Source organism: Gracilinanus agilis, chromosome 1 (genome assembly GCF_016433145.1).
Source record: "Gracilinanus agilis isolate LMUSP501 chromosome 1, AgileGrace, whole genome shotgun sequence".
Classification (NCBI taxonomy): domain Eukaryota; kingdom Metazoa; phylum Chordata; class Mammalia; order Didelphimorphia; family Didelphidae; genus Gracilinanus; species Gracilinanus agilis.
Genome location: NC_058130.1, coordinates 500999332 through 501021277, shown reverse-complemented (window position 1 = coordinate 501021277; position 21946 = coordinate 500999332). Strand labels below are relative to the sequence as shown.

Sequence of the window (21946 nt, the reverse complement as noted above, 5' to 3'; positions counted from 1 at the left end):
ATCCCAAGTCTATTCCATTGATCCTCCTCTCTGTCTCTTAGCCAGTACCATATTGTTTTGATGACTGCTGCTTTATAGTATAGTTTAATATCTGGTACTGCTAGGCCCCCTAGGATATGGTTTTTGAAGGTTTAGGCCATGGTTTTTGTAGGGTGGTGCCTTAGACAGAGGAGGCACTTAATATTATAATATATTAAATAGGAAAATGGAGGTTTTCAGAAAATGAAACAGATTTCCCCCCCAGCCCCCAAATAGTGGATTTTTTTTACTTGTATAATTTATGCTATAAAAGCTGCTTAGTCTCAAAGTTATTGTAATGCAATTGTTGGGATCTCTCTCTCTCTCTCTCTCTCTCTCTCTCTCTCAGATTGTTTATAGCCAATTAAAGAAACATTTATTAAATGCACATTACATAAAGTTTACTGGGAGTATAGAAGTTAAACACTGATTCCATTCTGTATCCTGCTGTCAAGGAACTTCTGTTCTACTTGGGAGATATTACTTGCATATAAGAAAGCATTTGATAGATAGCCATGAAGGAGAGATCTAAATAAAATGTTTATAAAAATTTGAATGTTCAAAGAATACTTTTGGGGAATGGGGAAGATTGGAAAAAGCTTTGAAGAAAAAGACAAATCTGGAAGATGGAGAAAGAAGAGAGTTAAGAATGTAGTGCATATAGTCTATGGGGATTGAAGCTAGAGATGACATTTCAAATTTGGGAAATATCTAGTTATCCATATTTGTTGAAACAGAGTACCTGAAAAAGAATGAGAGGAAGAAGTGTTATAAAGTAGAGCTAGAAAGATAGGTGGGAGCTATAGGTGGGGAAGGTTGACAATGCTAGGCTAAAAAATTTGCATTTTTTCCCATAGACAATAAAAGAAGCTATCACTAAATATTTTTTTCACAGGAAAGGGGTCAGAAGTGTGCAATGGAAGTTAATTTTGATAGCTAGGTAGATGGTGTTGGGAGAGGTGAACTTCTTATAAAAATTGCTTGTAATTAGGAATGCTACTGTTTAGCGACCTTTAGATTTGTGTTCAGTATAGTGGTTATTGTAACACTTATTTAAACCTGATTTTTCTAATGTATTTAATTTAGAGAAAAAGAACAAGAACTCAGTGTTGCAGCTACTGGAGAATGTGACCCTGAGAAATCGGTGAGAATTTATAGTATCATTATAATTTTAACTTTTCACTTAAATGGACCTTTTTCTATGAAAGATATAAATAGCAATGTTTAAAATAAAAATATAGGGGGAAAATATTAGAGGAGGAGAATCATAAAAATAAGGAATCTTTGGAAAGTGTACAATCCATCTTAGTAAACTCAGGTATATGAGAATAGAATAATATTCTTATAATAAGAGTAAAAAGTACCTAGCCCGAATTCATGTTTTATAAAACAAGACATCAGTTGTAAGTAGCTCTTCATTTTCCCAAGAAAACATTTTCTTATCCCTTTTTAGTTATGATTTTAATTTTAATACAAAATCATTTTTAATTTTTTCAAATGCACTAATATAGTATATTAAAACAAATGTACTAAGACAGTTATCTTAGATTAATGTGCAACATAAGGTAGTGCTTTATCTATACCATTTTGACCAATTTTCAGACTTGAGTATTGTGTAAGGAAATTTTTCTCTTTTTGTAAGAAACTTTCTCTTTCTCTTTTAATAAATATTTTTAGTAAATGTTATAAAAATTAAAATGATATGAAAGTAACAATCTTATTTGTACTTCAATTTTGCAATTCTCATTATAACCGGAATGGATTACTAACGTCATTGCAGCTAAGTAAAAAGGAGGTAATTATTTCTCTTATCTGAAATGCTGTTTTTCTCTAGTTGGATATGTAGTATTTATTTGCTGAAGATGTGCATGTTTTGTGTTGTGTCATGGTAAATAATGACCCAAAGTATTTTGTAAAAAAGAAAAAAGTTTATGAAACGTTCAGGCTTTAAACAGAACAAAGCATATTAAAGTGATTCATTTTGTTAAATTTTTGATCATGTGCAAATTGTGTATTATATGTTTTTTTTTTCATATTTTTAATGTTGTACTAGTTTTCTTTCTCTTGCTACCTGGCAAGCTTTTGGGTGGCCTCAGAAAGCTAGGATGAGTGTACTCATAAAATGTAGAATTAATTTTAATATTAGCCTGAATCATTAGTAGAAAGGTAAATATACTGTAAAAAATTATTAAATCAAATAAAAAAGACAAAGATAGATATAAATTATTTGTGATCATCTGTGCTCTTGATCCTATTTCTTAGCACAAATAATTGGGAATTATCTCATTATCCAAAATTAAGTGCATTTTAGTAGGCAGTAATACCATAGTGGGTTGAAATTTCCTTCTTCCTATGTTTTTTAAAATTATAGAGATTTCCTAACTTAAGATAAGTTATAGTCATATTTAGCCAGTTGTTTGGAGTATGGAACACATTTCTTTCATAAACTCACAAAACTTCATAAAATGCTGACATTTTAAAGCTAGTAGGATCAGATCATATTAGAGAAAAACAGTTGTAACTAGAGAATTTTATAAGCCAACCCAGAGAATCATATTATGCCTGAAGTAGTGGTTCAAGCCTCCAAATTCTTCTGAGGTTTCTGAGCCCCATGCTCTTAGACAAGTATTGTCCCTATCAAGTATGATCCTTGAGCCTTTTTGTACCCTGAGGGAGATGCACAAAATAGATATAAGGGCATTGTTGGAAATTAAGCAAGTCTTACTTTATTAGGGAAGATTTCTGGTATTAGATTGGGAGAGGCAACGGTTCTTCAAGCAAAGATGGGGGGAAGTCCTAGTGATGAAGTGGCACTAGCCATTTGTATTTGAGTTATTGATAACTTAGTTATCATTGACTTTTGGGACCACTTGCTATAAAGAAAGTTTTTGAAACAAATTTAGTTAGCCTATGCACATATGTGTATGTGTACATGGTACAATAAAGTTTATGGATGGCATAGCAATATGTTTATATATAAGGTTGTTTTGGGGTGTAAAGATCTTTACAATTTTTCCCTTTTGAACAAAACCCAGATGGTTTTGGATTAAGTAGGGGTTGTAAATACAAGACACTTAGCTAATGTTTAAATAATGTTGATGTTACCTTTGGGGGATATAAAATCCTGAAGAATTAATTACAGAGATTTCTGTACATCAGAATAATCATAACTAAAATTTAAATAACCTTCATAGTTTACATTGCCCTTTCCTCTCAACAGCCTTAGCATGTGGGTGATGCAAGTATTTATCTTTCAGAAAGATAAAGAAACTAAGGTTTAGAGAGGTTAAGTGATATACACACCTATTCAGTGGTAGAAATGCCCAGCTTCAGGCTTCTGTTGCCATATCTAGGCCTTGTAAACCTTAAAGCTGTATACAAGTGTGAATTGTTGGTGCTGGTATTCTGATGCCTTGAGAAGTATGCTTCTTTGGACCCTGCACCTGCCCCAGTATCCCTTGCTTCCTCTTTTCTGTTGCTGTGGAACCAGCCATGACAATTGTGTAGAGAAAAATGTGATTCTCAAAGGACTTTCTCTTCTACTTTTTTTTCCTATCAGGTCTTGGGCAATTCAATCACTTAGTCTTTGTGGGCCTTAGTTTCTTCATCTATAAAGTGATGAAATAATACTTTACTTGCTTGAAGAACTTTTGAGTTATTTGATTATTATATTATTTGGGTAAGGGATGACTGACTAGTAAGATCTCTTGAAACCCCTCCCAATCGTTAACATCAGTGAATCTACATAATAATCATTTTTTCCCTTTCTTTTAGCCTGATAGACTAAAGCAGTTAGGTATGAAACCAAGATACTATGAAAAGAAGTGTTCAGTTTTCGAAGAAAGGATTCCACCGGAAAGGCCCAAAGTAGCTTTCCAGACACCTCTTCCTGCCTTACCTATTTCATCTGTATGTGAAGATTTTAACAAAGGGATCAGTACCACCCTTGGTGAAATGATGTCATCCAGGTGCTTGTTTATAATGTTTTTGTTTTTAGGAATTAGGTAAGCTATTATTTTGGACATTTAGATGAATTCATAAATTTAATCTTGGAGGAAATAGTATCCCTAGAGAATTATCAAGTTCTTTGGAATGGTTTCTTAAATTGTTGATTTTGATTTTATTATCCTTGGCTCCTGTCTTTGCAAAACCAAGAAAAATTATTAAACATTTTTCATCCCTTTTAGTTGAATACTAATTTAAAATTTGTTTTAGGTTTAATTTTAGAATGATCATTCTTTGTAATATCCTTTTAAAAACATGTAAACCATACTGTGTCGCTAATTTGAAAATTTCCACTTGGCAAATATTGAATTCTTCTTTTAATTTCTTAATGGAAAAAAAATACAGTGTGGCTCTTTTACATTTGAATCATACTTATTTGTGTCTTTCTTTGGCTACTTTTCTATGACAAGTTAGGTCTTAGATGACTTGAATGCCTAAAAAAAGGCTCAATTATCATAGTACATTTAGACTGTAGCTCCTGTTTAATTTGCATATTATATTGAGGCTTAAAGAATTAATAATATTCATTACTTAAGATCTATTAATGAAGCTTGTGTTGTCTATTCCTGTGATCTGTACTATAATTATTCTTCATACTGTCACCATTCTATTCATAAAGTATTTTCTTCTTCATTTCACAGATGCTGTTGTTAACATTGATATTTTTTATGCTGTATTATCTATTATCAGTTCTTATGCCTATTAATTACAAGTTGGATGACAACATCGATAAATCAGTGATTTTATAGCTTATTTCATAAAGTTAAAAAAACTAAAAGAGATGAGAGGTATAGATTGCATATCCTTATTATTAGCTACCTTGCTGCTTTGCAATTACTGGGTTGAAAAGGCAGAACAGAGGGAAATGAGAAAGATTAGGTAAGCAATAGAATGTGTAAAAGATATACTTTTGAAGGAATCACCAATATCATATTGGTCCTTCAAAATCATTTTGAAATAAATAAGCAGGAGAGTCACCTAGGCCAGTGATGGGCAAACTATGGCCCCCAGGCCAGATGCAACTGGCTGCTGGGTGACATTATTCCTGATCTGACGAATACAACGAGTAGGAAACAATTGAATGAACCTTTGAAAGAGTTGCCTTAGAAACAGACTGACAGATGAGCATTTCCTTTCCTTTGGCCCCCTCTTTAAAAAGTTTGCCCATCACTGACTTAGACTATACCTGAAAGGGATTATGTCTAAGGAAGAAAAATAAAGGGTTATTTTTTCCCCTTTTCTTTTAGAAAACTTCTTATGTTTTCCATTCCAGTGTTGGAATTATTAAAGTTACAGAAATCTAGAGAGAAGCTTATTGTTAGAGAGAAAATAGGAGACATGCTGCTTCAGTTTTTCCAAAGACCACAAGATAGTCCCCAAATCTTAATAATGTTTAAATAAAGCTTAAGTTGTCACTGAGATTTTTAGGATATGCTGCATATAAAATACCATGGATTGTGTTAAAATTTTTAAAAAAAATGAACTCCTTCAATACATTCTCCCCACTTCCCCTTTTATATTTTTGTCTCTGTGATTTTGGCACCTGGAAAAGAGAGTTTGATTAGGTTTTCAATTTACAGATCTAGTTGAAAGTTGGGAGTGCATGTAAATAACCTAGCTTAATCTTTCTTTGGATTTTGGTTAGAGTGGACCTATATACTATCCACATTTAAAAAAGGGGAATACACTAATATCCCATATGTGCCTAGAAAGTTGTATATCAATAAAATTTAAAGAAATTTAATAATTTTATACTTCCTTTGGAATTGCTTCTTAAAAAGAACCCTTTGTAAAGCAAAATTTTCTCAAGGTGAATAATTTCCTGTAAATCTGTGTTTATGACTATGATTTCTTTGGGTATATGTTTATATGTGTATATTTTTGTCCATATATGTATCTGTAGATTTGTGTGTCTATATTTGTGTATTTCTTTGGGATTAGACCCCACTGTGTAAGTGCATAAGTATGTGTGTAAGCATGATGTAGTAGGTGTATGTAATACATGTATGTGAGGGAAATGGAGTGTTACATAATTGTAGGAAGACATGCTTTGCTAGAAATGACCACATTCTCTTTCCTCTGTAAAGAAGTGCCCTGGCTAAAGTGTTATATGGTACCATATACTTGATATTAAGGGAGGAGTATGGGATATTATGTATGCAGGGAGAGGATCCTAGTATGTGTGTATTTGTGGGAACATGAGGGGGTGATATGTGTGTATGGGCACATGGAGGGGATCTTTATGTAGGATGATACCTAGAAGAGAGCTCACAGTATGTGCATGAGAGAACTGTGTATGCGGGGACATGTGGATGGTGAATGTATGGAAATGTATGTGTATGACTTGGAGATGGATACATCAGGAGATGCCTGTCTGGAGATGAGAGAAGAGCATATATATGTGTGTGTTTGGTAGGGACTTGGGGAGCACAGGGCTAGGTGTATGCCAAGGGAACTTGTTGGGGGACATGAGTGTTTCTTTGTGGAGATTTGGACATACAGATGCACAACCACCTGTGGCTATGGGTGTGAGATTCACACACATACAGAAACACGTGTGGGGCATAGATGTGGGTATGTGTGAGGCTAGGTATGTGTACATACATATGGACATACTTGGGGCTACACATTGGAGTAATGACATAGAGGCTTCTGGGGCTGTGAAAAGGAGAGTGAGAAGGAATAGTAAGAAAGAATGCTAAATGGGTTTTCTTTCTTTTACAAGTCCCTTTTTTCCCTTTACCACTTCTCTCACTTCTTTCTTCTTTCACCCCTTTTCCTGTCTTTTACTCCCCCTTTTTTCGTTTTCTGTCCTTTCAGACTTTCTCCATCTTCTCTCAACCTTTTCTTTCCCCTTCCATTTGTGTTGAAGGAACTTGTAATGGGAGGGGAAAAGAGGAATGGAGATTGGGGTCCTGGGATCACATCAGAACACTGTGTATTCTCTTCCTCTTCTACCCAGTACTAGATCTTGGAGTGCCTTCGTGGAAGGGGACGGGGCTTACTTCTTTCCTTTTGTTCTTAATCTCTGTTGGATTTGCAGCATTGAAATTCTACTTTATAGGAACTTTAAAAAGTGTTTTCTTTTGGTTGTACAGTGAAATATGAAAAGATTTTCTCCAACTTTATTTTGATATAGGGTTACTTCTCTACCTCCACCCCTACCCCCTCCACCTGCATCATCTTTGCTCAACTATCGAACTCCTTTTGATGAAGCGTACTATTTTTATGGGACCAGGAATCCTTTGGATACCAGCCTTGCATATTGTAAGTTAATGCTATAGTAAGTTTTTTACCTATTGATCCAAATAGGAAAATTGATTTCTTGGTGGAAAAGATAGATTTTTGAAAGTACTTGAATAAGAAAAGTAATTTACTACATGTATATTATTTTGTTAGTTATTTTTAAAAAGTGCATTATTTTAAAAGCCACAATGATGCACATTACAAATTCATACTTTATCACTTTTTAAGTTATTAGAAAATTATAACATTTTCTTTTTACCTTTTGAATTGTTAGAGAAGAAAAACATGATTGAAAGGTATTTGTATGATTATCTGGTTATTTTTTTGGTTGGTGAATTTTTTTTTTTTTTTTGGCCTTTGCTCTGGGCAAACTTAATTTTTTTTTTTTATAGCTAAGATTGACTACTTATATTATTATTTTGTCTAGGTAACCCAGGAATGATGAGAGTACCTCCACCCACCTTGGCTAGTGCCCCTGCTTCTCAAGAACCTATTGTGTAAGTCTATATAAAAGACATCTGGATGATTTTATTTCAAAATTAGCTCTTATCCTGACCTTTTTATGATTGTCTGGTTACTTTTTTGTGTTGTACTTGTATTGGTAAATTAGAGACTTTAGGACTCAAACATTTGCATAAAAAGTAATGTTCACCTTTATTTTTATTGTTACTTTGAAAGATATCTAGATTTGGAAATGGAAGAAAATGCTACTGTTTTTCTTGCCTCTTGAAATGTAATTAATAACTAGCATTGTATCTAATACTTCTCCCGTGGTCCACTGTGCTTCTACTTAGTGACATTTCAGATTGCATTGTTTATTTTAGCAACCTTTAATTAACCATTAATTCATTGTTTCATGTTAAAGCTCATGATCATGTGAAGATCATGTTAGATCTTTTATATTCTGACAAATCAAATATTCTCTACCATTTTTTTAACAACTGATTTTTTAACCTAAATTATAAATGCCTTCTATTTATTATTTTGTTTATCCCTGAATTCCATATTAATTGATTTTTCTCTAGCATTCTAACCTGTCAAGATTAATTTTATTATGTGTCTGTCACTTGCTATGAGGTCTCTTCAACAGAATAGAATTAGAAAAAAGAAAATTAGTTGTCCTTCTACATTCTAGAGTGGTTTTTATTTAGAGTAATAGAAATAGTGCGGTAGACTGAGAACATCCATTTATTCGATTCTGCTGCCAAAGGACCATTGATAAGTCTTATTTTCTTATACTTTTTCCTGTATGCTCCAAAGCAGCTCTGTTTCATTTGTTTGCATTTGTCTTTAGAGTATCACTTGCCTCATAACATGTAGTTTAGAAGATTATAGTTTATTTCACATGTGTTGTATATGTACCCCACATCTGTCTTCCAGGAAATGTCATTTGCACCTTTTGCTTGTGGTTCCTTCATCTCCAATAATTGTATTACTGCCATTAAAGGACGCAGTTATTTTAAAGTGAAAAAAAAAGTTGTTTTCAGATGATATATAGATATATAGAGAAACTTCTCATATAATTAAGCTATCTCAAAATTGAAGTATAGTGTGTGGTCAACTATTTAAATCCATCTTGTTGATTCTGATGATTTTCATATTAGACGTTGGTGGTTTTACCTTTCGGGCTTTTATCCATTGATTACATTAGAATTATTAGAAAAGTGCTCTACCCTTCCTCCTTAGTAGGTAGGCGGCTAGGTGACCTAATGAATAGAGTTCAGTACCTCAAGGTAGGAACAATCAGGGTCAGATCCAGCCGCCTGAGGAAGTCAGTTCATCTCCATCTGTTTGAATTTCCTCATGTATATATAAAATGTAGATGATAGTAGCACCTTTCTCTCAGGGTTGTTATGGAGATAAAATGAGATCATGCTTGTAAATGCTTTGCAAAATTTTAAAGCAATTTATAAATGCCAACTGTTATTGTCAGTAGGAGATTGAGTGCTCTGAAATGAAAGATGAAAGAGTTAACAGTGATTTTCTTTGAATTTTTCTTTCTTTTTTGTAATTTGAAATAACTTTTTTTTTCAGTTTATTTAGGTTTTCTTTAGAAATATATTTCATCAGGAATATTTCTTATTGATTTTAGGCATTTGTTTTTTTTTAAGTGAGGGAAGATTTAAAACTCAATAAATGGAAGAGTAATGTGATTTTATATACATGCATATATGTATATATACATTCCTTATGTAAGAGATAATGTTCCTGAAAAAGTTTATGTAAATTGAATTTTTATAAATAAAGTGATATTTTAAATGCATTTCCTGATCTAGCAATTTAATGTTTGGAATTCTTTCATAAAGTGAAGATTCTATTTGTAGGGTAAATAACTTTCCTAATTTGTCTCTTTAAAGTTTGGATTTTTACATGTCAGGTTTGCTTTAAGTTGTAAGGTTTTATATTATGCTATTTATGGTTTAAGATATAAAATATTTTGTTCTTACTATGTATTTCATTTATCCTTACTACTTTTAAAATTTTATATTTAAGAAACTTTTGTTCATTTTGAACTGACCTACTTATGATGCTAATTTTTTTACTATACTCAAGGTAAAAATATTTTTACATATCAGATATAATTTATTATTCTAGACCTTTTGTTAGTAATTTCTTCTGTAATCATCCTGAGGGATTTTTGGAGATAATATAATTCCTGTGTGTAGTCCACCATTCCCTACCCTAACTAAATACATTTCACATGATTAATTATATGTTTCAAACAGGAACAGAAGTATTTTGAATGAACTGAATACTATGAGAGATATAACAAGAACAGGACTATATTTTGAAGATAAGCCAAAACCTACAAGTGAATCAGTTCAAACTTATCAGTGGGATTTGCAGCAGCAGGTATAAAATAAAATAATTATTTCAAGGGCATATGGTAGAATAATTTGGAAAAATTGAATCAATTCCTATTTACTCATTGTTTTAAGATACGGGAAAGAGAAGCAAGGCGGAAGAAAGAGCAAGCAGAAAAAGAAGAATATGAAGCTAAACTTGAAGCTGAAATGAGAAGTTACAATCCCTGGGGAAAAGGTGGAGGCGGAGCACCACTCAGAGATGCCAGAGGAAATTTGATAAGTATGTTGGCTTTCTTTTTTCTTGGAAAAATTGTATTTCTTTCTCCTCTTTACTTTGGAAGAGTTAGGAGAGAGGGCTCATTATTCTGAACTGATTCACTGATTCTGTCTTTTTCATTATGTAAATACATTTATTACCATTCTTACTGTTCTCATTTTTAAGTTAGAAGGGTAACTTAAAACTAATGAAAAGATGTAAGATGACTGTTATATTATTTGAGTAAAAACTTCCAAATAATTTGGAAAATTAAATTTTGGTTAGATTGGTAGGTACATTAAGATGATTGACTTTATTAGAAATTTGTGTTGTTTTATTTCAGAATTTCAGGTTTTTTTTTTATCCCAGTCTTAATAAATCTTTAGTGCTAAATACTAAATCTTTGGTGTTAATAAATTTGGTATTCATAAATCTTTGATAATAAGTAATGCTTGTTATATAAGTAATGTTATACTGTATAGTAGTGAAACTGAAATCGTCTAGAGACTAAATACTGTCTCATGTATGCTGTAGGAAGCCAACTTAAAGTTTTCTATTTTAAGTCTTGCACATGAAATAAAAAATGAAGATGATCTAATTGCATTAGCCTTGAACAAAACAGAATGAAAACTAGAGGGAAAATTGAGTTATTTATATATGTAATGATTGGAAATAGAAATAGGGAGAGAAATAGTTCTAAAATCATTAAAACAATTAGAAAGTACTTGTTGAAGTAAATGACAAAAATGTTCATCTTAAATTGCCTGTTAATCATCAGCTGGTAGAATAGGCCTAAGGGGGTGAGCTTATAAGTTTAGAACTTTTTGTGAGTAATATTGGAGTCAAGGATGGTAGTTATTTGAAGGTACCTTAGAGTTGGTTAGGCCCTGGATAATAAAGGATGTTAGCTTTTTTTTAAAGTGATAACTTCCAACATTGGTACACTAACTCACCTCCTAAGGTTTCCTCTTGAATTGTCACCTTGTGTATGTTTTGGAAGTCTAGAATTCTTAGTCTAAAATAGCCTCTTAGAACTTCTTAAGCCCTCTTGCCAGTTAATATCCAATGCAAGCAATTGGATAAAATATTCATTATACACTTGATAGAAATAATTGGGAAATTTGAGGATTATGGCAAACATTATAATTTTTATTAAGTACTGGCTACATTGGTATACAAAAGATTTAATAGTAAAATGTTAAAAATTCTATGAGTAAATAATTCCCATTTCTAATATCAGCAAATATTTCGTAACTTTTTAAATTGTGGGCCATTTTAAAGGTCCTTTGGGCTAATTCAAAGAGTTGGGGAATTAATGGGGCTCTCTCATCTGTTCCTCAATATTTATCAGTAAGTGCTCTCTAAATCAAGTTATATAGGAAAAATTACCTCAGTTTGCAAATCACATGACTGTTCTATCCAGTGGGTTCATTGAAGGGTTTGCATAACAGTTGGTCGGATGTTGGATGAAAAGAAGGTGTGGATGCTGTGAAGGCCTTCCTGAGTGTTTCCAGATAAATAGTGTTCCTTTAGACCTATAGAATTTCTTTTGCTCTACCAGACTTTTTTAAGCCCATCTGTATACCACGGTCTATATAAAGATTGCAGGATCAATATTTTGAGTTAATTAAAAAAAATTAACAAGCATTTATTTTCTCACTCTCCTACCTCTTCCCTCACTGGGGGTAGTGAAAGAATACCATCCTTTGTAACAAAGATGCATACTTAAGCAAAGCAAATTTCCATAATGCACATGTTAAAAAATGTTTATAATTGGGAAAAAAATCTTTATAACAAAAAACTCTGACAGGGGTCTAATTACTCAAATATACAAGGAGTTAAATCAATTGTATAAAAAATCAAGCCATTCCCCAATTGATAAATGGGCAAGAGACATGAATAGGCAATTTTCAGATAAAGAAATCAAAAATATCAATAAGCACATGAGTGAGTATTCTAAATCTCTAATAATTAGAGAAATGCAAATCAAAAGTATCACCTCACACCTAGCAGAATGGCTAAAATGAAAGAAGGGGAGAGTAATGAGTGTTGGAGGGGATGTGGCAAAATTGGGACATTAATGCATTGCTGGTGGAGTTGTGAACTGATCCAACCATTCTGGCTAGAAATTTGGAACTATGCTCAAAGGCTATAAAAGATTGCCTGCCCTTTGATCCAGCCATACCATTGTTGGGTTTGTACCCCAAAGAGATCATAGATAAACAGACTTGTACGAAAATATTTATAGCTGCACTTTTTGTGGTGGCAACAAACTGGAAAAGAAGAGTATGTCCTTCAATTGGGGAATGGCTGAACAAATTGTGGTATATGCTGGTGATGGAACAATAAACTGGAGGAATTCCATGTGAACTAGAAAGACCTCCAGGGACTGATGCAGAGTGAAAGGAGCAGAGCCAGAAGATCATTGTACACAGAGACCAATACACTGTGGTAAAATAGAATGTAATGGACTTCTGTACTAGCAGCAATGCAATGACCCAGGACAATTCTGAGGGATTTATGGTAAAGAAAGCTACCCACATTCAGAGGAAGGACTGCAGGAGTGGAAACACAGAAGAAAAGCAGCTGCTTGAACACATGGGTTGAGGCAGACATGATTGGGGATGTAGACTCGAAAGTACCACACCAATGCAACTATCAACAATTTGGAAATGGGTTTTGATCAATGACACATATTAAATCCAGGGGAAATGCGCATCGGCCAGGAGTAGGGGGAGGGCGAGGGGTGAAGGGGAAAGTAGGAGCGTAAATCATGTAACCATGTTAACTTTTCTAAAAAATGAATATTAATAAATGTTAAAAAAATGTTTAGGATGGCTCTTAGCAGCAATATGATTTGAGGTTGGACTGATCCTGTTTATAAAAGCTGAGTTTCTTTCCTAAGAATGACCTTGATTGTTAGCTGAGAGTTAGAGAGAATGGTAGCAAAGTCTTTTATAGAAGTTATTCAAAAAGTTGAACTTTTAGCATGCAAACTTATTAGATTATAAAATCTGTTAACTTAACATGCAAGCAAAAACATGATCATTCTAAACTATACTTAATAGAAATGTTTCTTCTACTTAGTAAAGAAGTTTCTCAGAAGGAGGGGGGAATGTATTTACAGACAATAAATGATGATAATAATAATAACCATGGCATAATACTAACTTGAAAATCATTTAGCTCTAGTTATAGAGGTAGAAAGTCATACACTGGTAGGTTCTGGAACTCTGAATTTTAAGTCATGATAGTCAACATATGGTAAAGGTAAATTAAAAAAGACCACCTAGGTCATACTCTGTAAATGCATTATAGACATTTATATTTAGGGTACCATTTAATCTACCACCATGGAAACTCATGATATTGTTAGGGGAAAGGTTAAAAATCTAACATATGGGATTTTATAGTTACTGTTCTTGTATATTTGAAGTATTAGTTTTTACCATTTGACTTTTCTTTCAGTTCCTGTTGTTTACATCTGGATTTTATGTTATAAAGGAATTTAGTTATAACTGAGTATCCTTTTTCTTTTTTCTTTTTTTAACCTGTACCTCCATTTCAGGCAGAAGAGTGGTAAGGTGGTTAAGTGACTTGTTCACAGTCACATAGCTAGTATCTGGAGTCAAATCTGAACCTAGGACTTCCTTCCTCTGGATCTGGCTTTCAATCCACTGTGCCACCCGATGCCTCCCTAAATATTTTTTAAAGTTCCTCCTCAAAGAAAATTTTCTTATAGGGAGAATAGTCAAAATTAATTCCATCTACTTAAAGGACACAGTTAATTTTCAGTATAAAAGTCAGCTTGTGCTTTTGGAGTGTGTATGGTAAGAGTTGCTGAATCATTTTAGAAATGTCGAGACTTGTGTTTTGTCTCTTAAAGCCAGCAGTTTAACAGACATAGCAATTTCCTTCAAAATATATTGGTCATTTTCTTTTACTAATCATAAGAAAGAGTGGAATCTTCTAACAACATTCTCTCCTACTTTTCACCTTTGAAATTTGTTGATGTAAATGTTGTGGTGATGAACTATGTGTTTAGATTTGAAAAAGAGAAGGGTAAGAAATAATGGAAACCAAAGTAATACAAAGAAAATAGAGATAGAAAAGGAATGAAAAACTTTGCTTTATGTAATTTGAGTAATTGTGGCACATTGTTCAAAGAATTTTTCCCTTCCTATGAAATTAGTTTGTAGGCATGAGAATTATCATGATTTAAAATAAAAAAATCAGAGCAGAAAATGAAAAAATGGGATTTGGATTTTTGAATCATAGCTTAAAATATAGGAATGCCAGACTCCTGGCTGAGGATGGAATAAATCTAAGGGCCAGGTGGAATAGTTTTTCCTTGGAGTTTAAAATATATGTGTGTGTGTTTGGGTGTATAGACACATACACATACACACACACATTCATTTAATCAAAAAGACTTACCTGAAGAGGAAGAGGCTGAGGAAAAATTTCCTATATTTATTCTCTAAATATTTGCCAGTTGTATAACCTTGACCAAGTTCCTTAACTGCTGCCTGCCTCAATTTCCTCATCTGTAAAATGGGAATAATAGCAACATGTACTTCCTAGGGTTGTGGTTATGACACTGAAATGAGATAGTATTTGTAAAATGCTTAGTAAACCTAAAGCACTGTGTAAATGTTAGTCACTGTTAACAATTATCTCAAAGAGATAGCCTAGTTACAGAACAATAAGAACCATCAGCACCAAGACCCAAGGCCTTTGAAGTTTGTATGCAAACATGTCATGTGGCTTAATGAGGAAGACAACTTGGAGAAGAAGGAAGCATGTTTGATATCCCATTTGACCCAGAAGATTCCTTTGCCTTGGAGTCCTGGCACTGTTTACTCACAAGCAGCAATATACTAGGTCAACAGTGGGTGGTAACAGAGAAGAATTGTATCAGAATAAGATAGACTTATGAGTGATTCCAGAAAATTGTCTCTAAGTCTTTATTATGGATTCTTTCTCTGCCACATCTCTCCCATTTGTCTTCATCTTCCCTCTTGCACTTATACTCTCCATTACCTTCTAAATGTTCTCCTTGATCCCAGTCTTTCTCATCTCCAGTTCATTCCCACTCTTGTTGCAAACAACTCGAGTATCTTTGCTAAGAAAACTCGATGGACAGTATGTAACACAGGATCCCAAAGAGTTGGACATGGCTAAACAACAAGAGAGTACTTATCCATGATGAATTCAGGTCACCAAGATCAGATGCATTATGTCTTTGAATAATGGAAGAACCAGCTAATTGATTTCAGTTTACATGTGGCCATATCCTTAAGTGCTTTTGTTTTCTTGTCACCAGCTTCTTTGGTTTCTGTAGCCTATACTTTTATTGCAGCCACATGTGGGAATGGTTATGCTATTGATTTCATCATGACTCACAAGTGAAACAACACTACAATTATTACTCATAATTCTGATAATCTAGCATTCCATCTCTCCTTGTATCTCAGTTCTTAATCTCAGCTTCTTTTCTGTCCTCACTTGACGATCAGTCTCCCTATTTGCCTTGACCTATCTTATGTCTTTTCTCTCAAAAGCTTATCCCCAAACCTTAATGTTAATTAGTAGAACTTTGCACTCCCCTCTACCCTGATCTTATTGCTGCTTATTCCTTCCCAAACCTTGGCTCTGGATTACTCTCACCATCTGCCTTCTTTGCTCCTCAGTATACTGCTGAATGTCAATGAAGGAACTACCATTGTTGTTAGTTATATGGAGATATATATTGTTATCCTTTTCTCTGATTATCTTCCTACCCCACTTCCCTTAGCATCTATTTTAAACCTTTCAAGCCACATATGCCAGCTCTCTCCCTTCTTAGTCCATCATCAGGTATTTACTAACTGCCTACTTTGTGCTAGGTTCATGGGATACAACTTGGAAAGAAGGAATCTATACCTACACACAAAGAGCTTACTTGAATTGAGAGAGACATTAATTACATAAATATTCACAGCACCAATGTGAATTGAATAAATATAAACATGGATAAAGAAAAAAATAGACTGGAAGGGAAGATACTAGTAATTGCAGGGATTGGGAAAGTCTTCGTGTAGAAAGCGACTCTTAAATTGTAAAAGAATAGAAAGGATTTCATGAAGTAGAAGGAAAGGTATTCTAAGGATGTGGGATTGGCTATGGAGAGTCTTATGTAAAGAACAGAGGAAAAGAAAAACAGTTTTCCTGGACCTGAAAGTAATGTCCAGGAAAACTGGAAAGTTAGGTTGAAGCCAGATGGTGATGGTCTTCAGAAGCTAAACAGAGTTTACGTTTTGCCTGAGAAGCCAAAGAAAGCCCTTGGAGTTGATCGAGTAGGGGAAGAATGTGATCAGATCTGTGCTTAAGGAAATTAATTTTGACTCCTGAGTATAAGATGTACAGGTATATGTAAAAACCAATAATTGTGTTTCCGCTTTGCCTAAGTATTTCCCCTCAATTTATTATTTTTTATCTTATTGCTATAGCTAGCATTTCTAGCACTTCATGTAATAGTAATGACAATAATGACTATTTTTGCCTTAATCTAGATCTTGTTCAAAAGGCTAATTTATCCTCATAAGATCCTACTTATATCAAGTGAAGGTCCATTTATTTTGAAGTTTTTAACTTTTAAAACTGGAATCAGTGTTGTCTATTGTAAATACAATACTTTTTGTGCATCTATTAATGTAATCATATGACATTTCTTGTTCTTGTTATTAATAGGGTCATTTATGGTTGTAGTTTTCCTAAGATTGATTTAGGTCTGCATTCCTGAAGTCACATGAGATATGATTTGTCTAACTATAGGTACTATAATTGTTGTTTATTCTTTATGAATCTTATGATTTTTTCAATTTCTCTATTAATTTACATTTTAACATTACCGGATCATTTCAGTTAAGGGTTCCCATAAGCTGTGCTGATTTTAAAAAGTCTTCAGTGCAACATTTTTCTTTACCAGTACTCTATCTTTTTCTTATTTCAGCTTTTTATATTCTAATATAAGAATGGTCAACTATTTCCTCTTATAAAAAACACATATATGTATATTTGTACACACACAAATGTAGTAAGCATAACAATTTGGAAATGTATTTAAAAAATAAATGGCTTATTTTTCCTTCTTAGCTGATTTGAATAAGATGCACAGACAAAATATAGATGCCTACCATAACCCAGATGCAAGAACACATGAAGACAAAAGGGCTGTTGTTTCCCTAGACCAAAATTTAGCCACCACAAATGCTGAGAACCTAGAAGATTCTGCAAATAAGAATTCAGGTTTTTAATCACATTCTATTTTATTACATTTCTAATGTATCATATATTTTTTTCCTCTTAACTGTAACAATTCTGTATCATGCCCTATTAAGAATCTTTTTATTCTTATGATCTAAAACATATTAACCAAGTCATTTAGAACAGATTTTCTTCATGAATCTCTTTTTGACTGATTGCAGTTTATAGTTTACTGTTTAGTCCTCCAACTTCTCAGTTTTCCATGGGTGTTGGTTTTCTTTTCTTATGGTGGAGTTGAAGTAGCAGTTTGTTTTTTTTCCAGTATAAGCCAAACTTCTAAATATTGATATTGTTATTACTTTATATTTACTTATTTGTATACATATTTTAAGAGACTCTGTAGAGTTGTAGCTAAAGTCAGAAAGACTTGGGCCAAGTTCATCACTCTTTGACTGTGAGCTTGTCACTTTCACTCCAATCTCCAGGCAGTTCTTTCAGTTGCTCCTCCGATTCAGTAGAAGAAATTTCTACTCAGAGAATTTCTCACACAAATGAAATCATGGGTTTAAACCAAAAAAATTAAATAAATATATTCTTCCAAGAGAAATGTAACCTCCTTGAGGGCAGAGACTAGTTTATGTTTTTCTTAGTATCCCCATTACCTGACAGTGTTTTGCATATATTAGGCATTTAATACATTTTATACATTTTTACTACTTTAAATTTTATTTTTATGCATATATTCATATACATTAAATAGATGTTTTGAGGTTTGAGTTTGACATCTTCTACTTAAAATTCAGTTTTGTACTGTTTCAAATGTAGTTAGAAGGTTTTGAGGTGTCTAGTTGGCACAATAGAGAGAATTGGACTTTGAATCAGAGAGTACTTTCCACATTCATTTGTTAGCTATGGATGATCCTTAATGGCAAGTCTCTCAGCTTCAATTTCCTCATCTGTAAAATGGGGAAAATAATAGAGCTTAATGCTGGGGTTGTTGTGAGGATAAAATGAGATTTTATATAGATACAGCAGTTTGCAAATCTGAGTGCTATATAAATGCTACCTATTATTATTGTTAAAAGAAGAAAGAAATCCTAGAGAAACCAATTAATGACTTTAATTTAAAAGATACCTTGAAAGAAGTTATTTTGCTTCATCTTCTTTTTGAAACAGTCTTGAAAAACCTCTTCCTATTTTCTTCTTTTGCTAACTTTCAATCATAGAAAGTTTTAAGAAGCAAACGGGGAAGAATTTCATATTCTTTTCTTTGTATAAATGAATGTCTGTCAACATTTATTTAGTATTCCTTGTGTTCCAAACATATTACAAGGTGCAGTGATATTATACAATTTTCTTGATGTGCTACCTTTATTTTCTGCTGCAATTTGTTTATTACTACTGGTTCTGCTGTTAGTGAAATGGAATTTAATTGTATGACCCCCTTTATTCTTATACTATCTTATCACCACTTAGGGATTAATGTTAAATTTCTGTTTTCCCTTTACACTCAGCTTAAACATTAAAACACAAGTTCCATAAAATTTAATTCTGGAAACATTTATTGAATGCCTATTATATGTAAACCCCTGTACTAGAATGTATACTTTTTTCACTTTTTAGTTGAAAGGTATTAAATGTCTTTAATATCAATAGAATTAAAGTATTTTGATGAAATTTAAAAAATTTCATTCATAGATTGCATTCATTAAACAAAGATTATTTTAAAAATATCACAATGGTAGAAATAATTCCTATTTATGCTATGATATAAATTACATAATATCACTTTTGAAAGATGTAGGAGAACTCAAAATATCCCCAAAAGGAATATTCTAAAGTATAAAAACAACCTGATATGCCCATATTTTTAGTCTGCATCAGGCCTACTTCCCAAAATTTCATTATTTTTATGGTTTTCCTCTTACTATTCCATATCATAACAACAAAATTTGCAAAGAAGCTTTCTTCTTAGTTTCTTTGTAGTCTTATTTTTGGATTCTCAGTCTTGTTGGCTAATATTTATCTTGGGACCTGCTTTTTGTTTGTTGATTTTTTTTTTTTTGGCCTTATTTAAATAGAGCTAGACTTACTTACCTTGTATTGTATTTTACTGTTTGTTTTTGTCCCAAGTAACTTGTCCTACACTTCTCTGGTAAATTTCCTTCTAGTCTATATCTGCCTTATTTTTCCATTCTATCCATGTCATTCGAATTTTAATCCTTTCCTTCAGGGTGGTTGACACAGTACATGTTTTGTCAGCGAGCTTAATTAAAATATTCTCAGTTTCATTAGAGTAATGCTCAAGAGGATCTTCTTGATGAAAATATGAAAAAAATATTCAGTCAGAAAAGTGACTGATAATTTATTGGGTTTTTCTTTTGCTAATAATTTCATTTTTTATTGTTTACTTATAAAGTATTTTTAAAAGCTTTTTTAACCTTTGACTTTAGTTAAGTTTAAACATACAGACAAGTAAGCAATATTAATATATTGTTAATATACAATAAATTATTAATATAAAATATAAAATATTAGCTCACTGGCAAAGTAAGTAATTAACATGTTCAAAACCAAATGATTAAGAGAAATTTAGATAATGGAGAAGCTTAGAAGACTGAACAGAGACTGGTTAAGAAATCCATTTTGGGTGCAGTCAGATTTCAAATGAAATGAAAATAGCTTTTGGAAAGGCATGATGACACTATTTTTAAAGTAGTCCATGTCAAAATTTTTTTGCTCTGAATTAGATATGATACTATTTTTTATTTTTTTACATTCTTCACCTAAATTTAGAGAAGCACCTTTTGTTTTCTATAGAAAATCTATAGCTATAGAAAAGAGTAAAAGGAATAATCCCAATTTTATTTGATATATAGTTGGTAGAATTTATATTTTAGATTGATCACAATTAAATTAGTAATTTTAAATAACTCATATATTATATATATATATACATATACATATATTACATAAGAGAATCTCAACCATTTGAGTCACCTTTTAAATAAAGGATATTCATTTTCATCAGAATCCAAATGTATATTTTATGTACATAATATCTCTTTTAAAAAGCCTTTTCTACAGTGATAACTTTTGCCTAATAGTATTTTTCTTTTTACCTTTTCTTTTTTGGATCTTTTTTTATGTAGGTGTTTTTTTGTTTCAGCTGTTGGCTTTATTTACATTTCACTGTGGCTTTTCTTTTCCTTCATTTTTCGCATTTTGACCTAAGTTTATTTTAATTTTAGCCTCTTGCTATATTACTTCTTTGCTGCTGGAATGGCAAATTTAATATATTTTCCCAAAAGAGAAATTTAGAAAATTCTTCATCCTTTTCCCTTTGTATTTAAAATAACTTTTTGTTTGAGCATATGCTAATTTTAAATTTTGCAAAATATCTTTTTCAAGCTCATTTAGGTACACAGAGTTCTCCTTATGCCCGTGGAAACATTTTTGGTGAGCCGCTAACTGAACTTCAGATTAGACAGCAAGAAGCATACAAGAATTTCCTTCGTTTTCAGGTGAAATATACCTTTTTTTGGGTAAATTTTTTTAGCTACACATCTCCAAAATATATAATAAAATTAATTTATTTATATATATATTTCTAAAAAGTTATGTAGATATTTGATGTCAAATAATTTTCATTCTAAAATATCTATGAAATATTACATTTAAGGGGTAATAAAATAATAATAATTTACATAATACATATAAAGTAACATTATGCATGGAGCATTTCATGTATACATGTAAATATTTTGTGTACATAGTTTATTGACTATATAAACAGTATATGGGAAAATGTTCATTTTGTATTTAATACTGTAAAAAGATTACTTTTTTATGTTTATTGCTATAGCAATTTAATGGGCCATACATACTCTTTTTGTCATTCTCAACTGAATTATCCTATAACAAATTATAAATTAGATAATGTTCTTTTTTTGATTGACTATTTATTAAAATTTTTTCTTTATTTTATTCAAGTAACAAATTTATACATAAGTTTTCCAAGGTTACCTTATTCATACTGTCTCCCTCCTCTCTTCCCTCTTCCATCCCGAAGTTGACAAGCAATTTCAAGATTAGATAATGTTCTGATGAAAATTCTCACTTCATGAGATCAAAAAGGTTCTAATTGGCCACTTGAAAAATCAGCTATATTTGAGTTTTTCAACATCATTTTTCGTTTTCTAAGTGTTTAAATAAATCCTGAATGATTTTCAACTTATTTTTTATAATTACATGCCCAACTGCCTGTTGATAAGTGTAATTGAAAATAGGAAAATTGGTATGTGTTTTTATATTATGAATATGTATGTCCTCCATCCATATATATAAAGATATATATGTAGAAATA

General features: G+C 32.2%; 1 protein-coding gene across 1 annotated transcript in view; it reads left to right on the top strand.

The window, feature by feature from the left end:
- CSPP1 (centrosome and spindle pole associated protein 1) overlaps positions 1–21946 on the top strand; it is a 123767-nt gene that overhangs the window by 68410 nt on the left and 33411 nt on the right. The window contains exons 11-19 of the mRNA XM_044665951.1: positions 1105–1162; positions 1799–1813; positions 3793–3986; positions 7163–7290; positions 7697–7766; positions 9996–10122; positions 10209–10356; positions 17470–17622; positions 20992–21104. Of these exons, the coding sequence (XP_044521886.1) occupies positions 1105–1162; positions 1799–1813; positions 3793–3986; positions 7163–7290; positions 7697–7766; positions 9996–10122; positions 10209–10356; positions 17470–17622; positions 20992–21104 (1006 nt within the window). The remainder of the gene's footprint in view (positions 1–1104; positions 1163–1798; positions 1814–3792; positions 3987–7162; positions 7291–7696; positions 7767–9995; positions 10123–10208; positions 10357–17469; positions 17623–20991; positions 21105–21946) is intronic.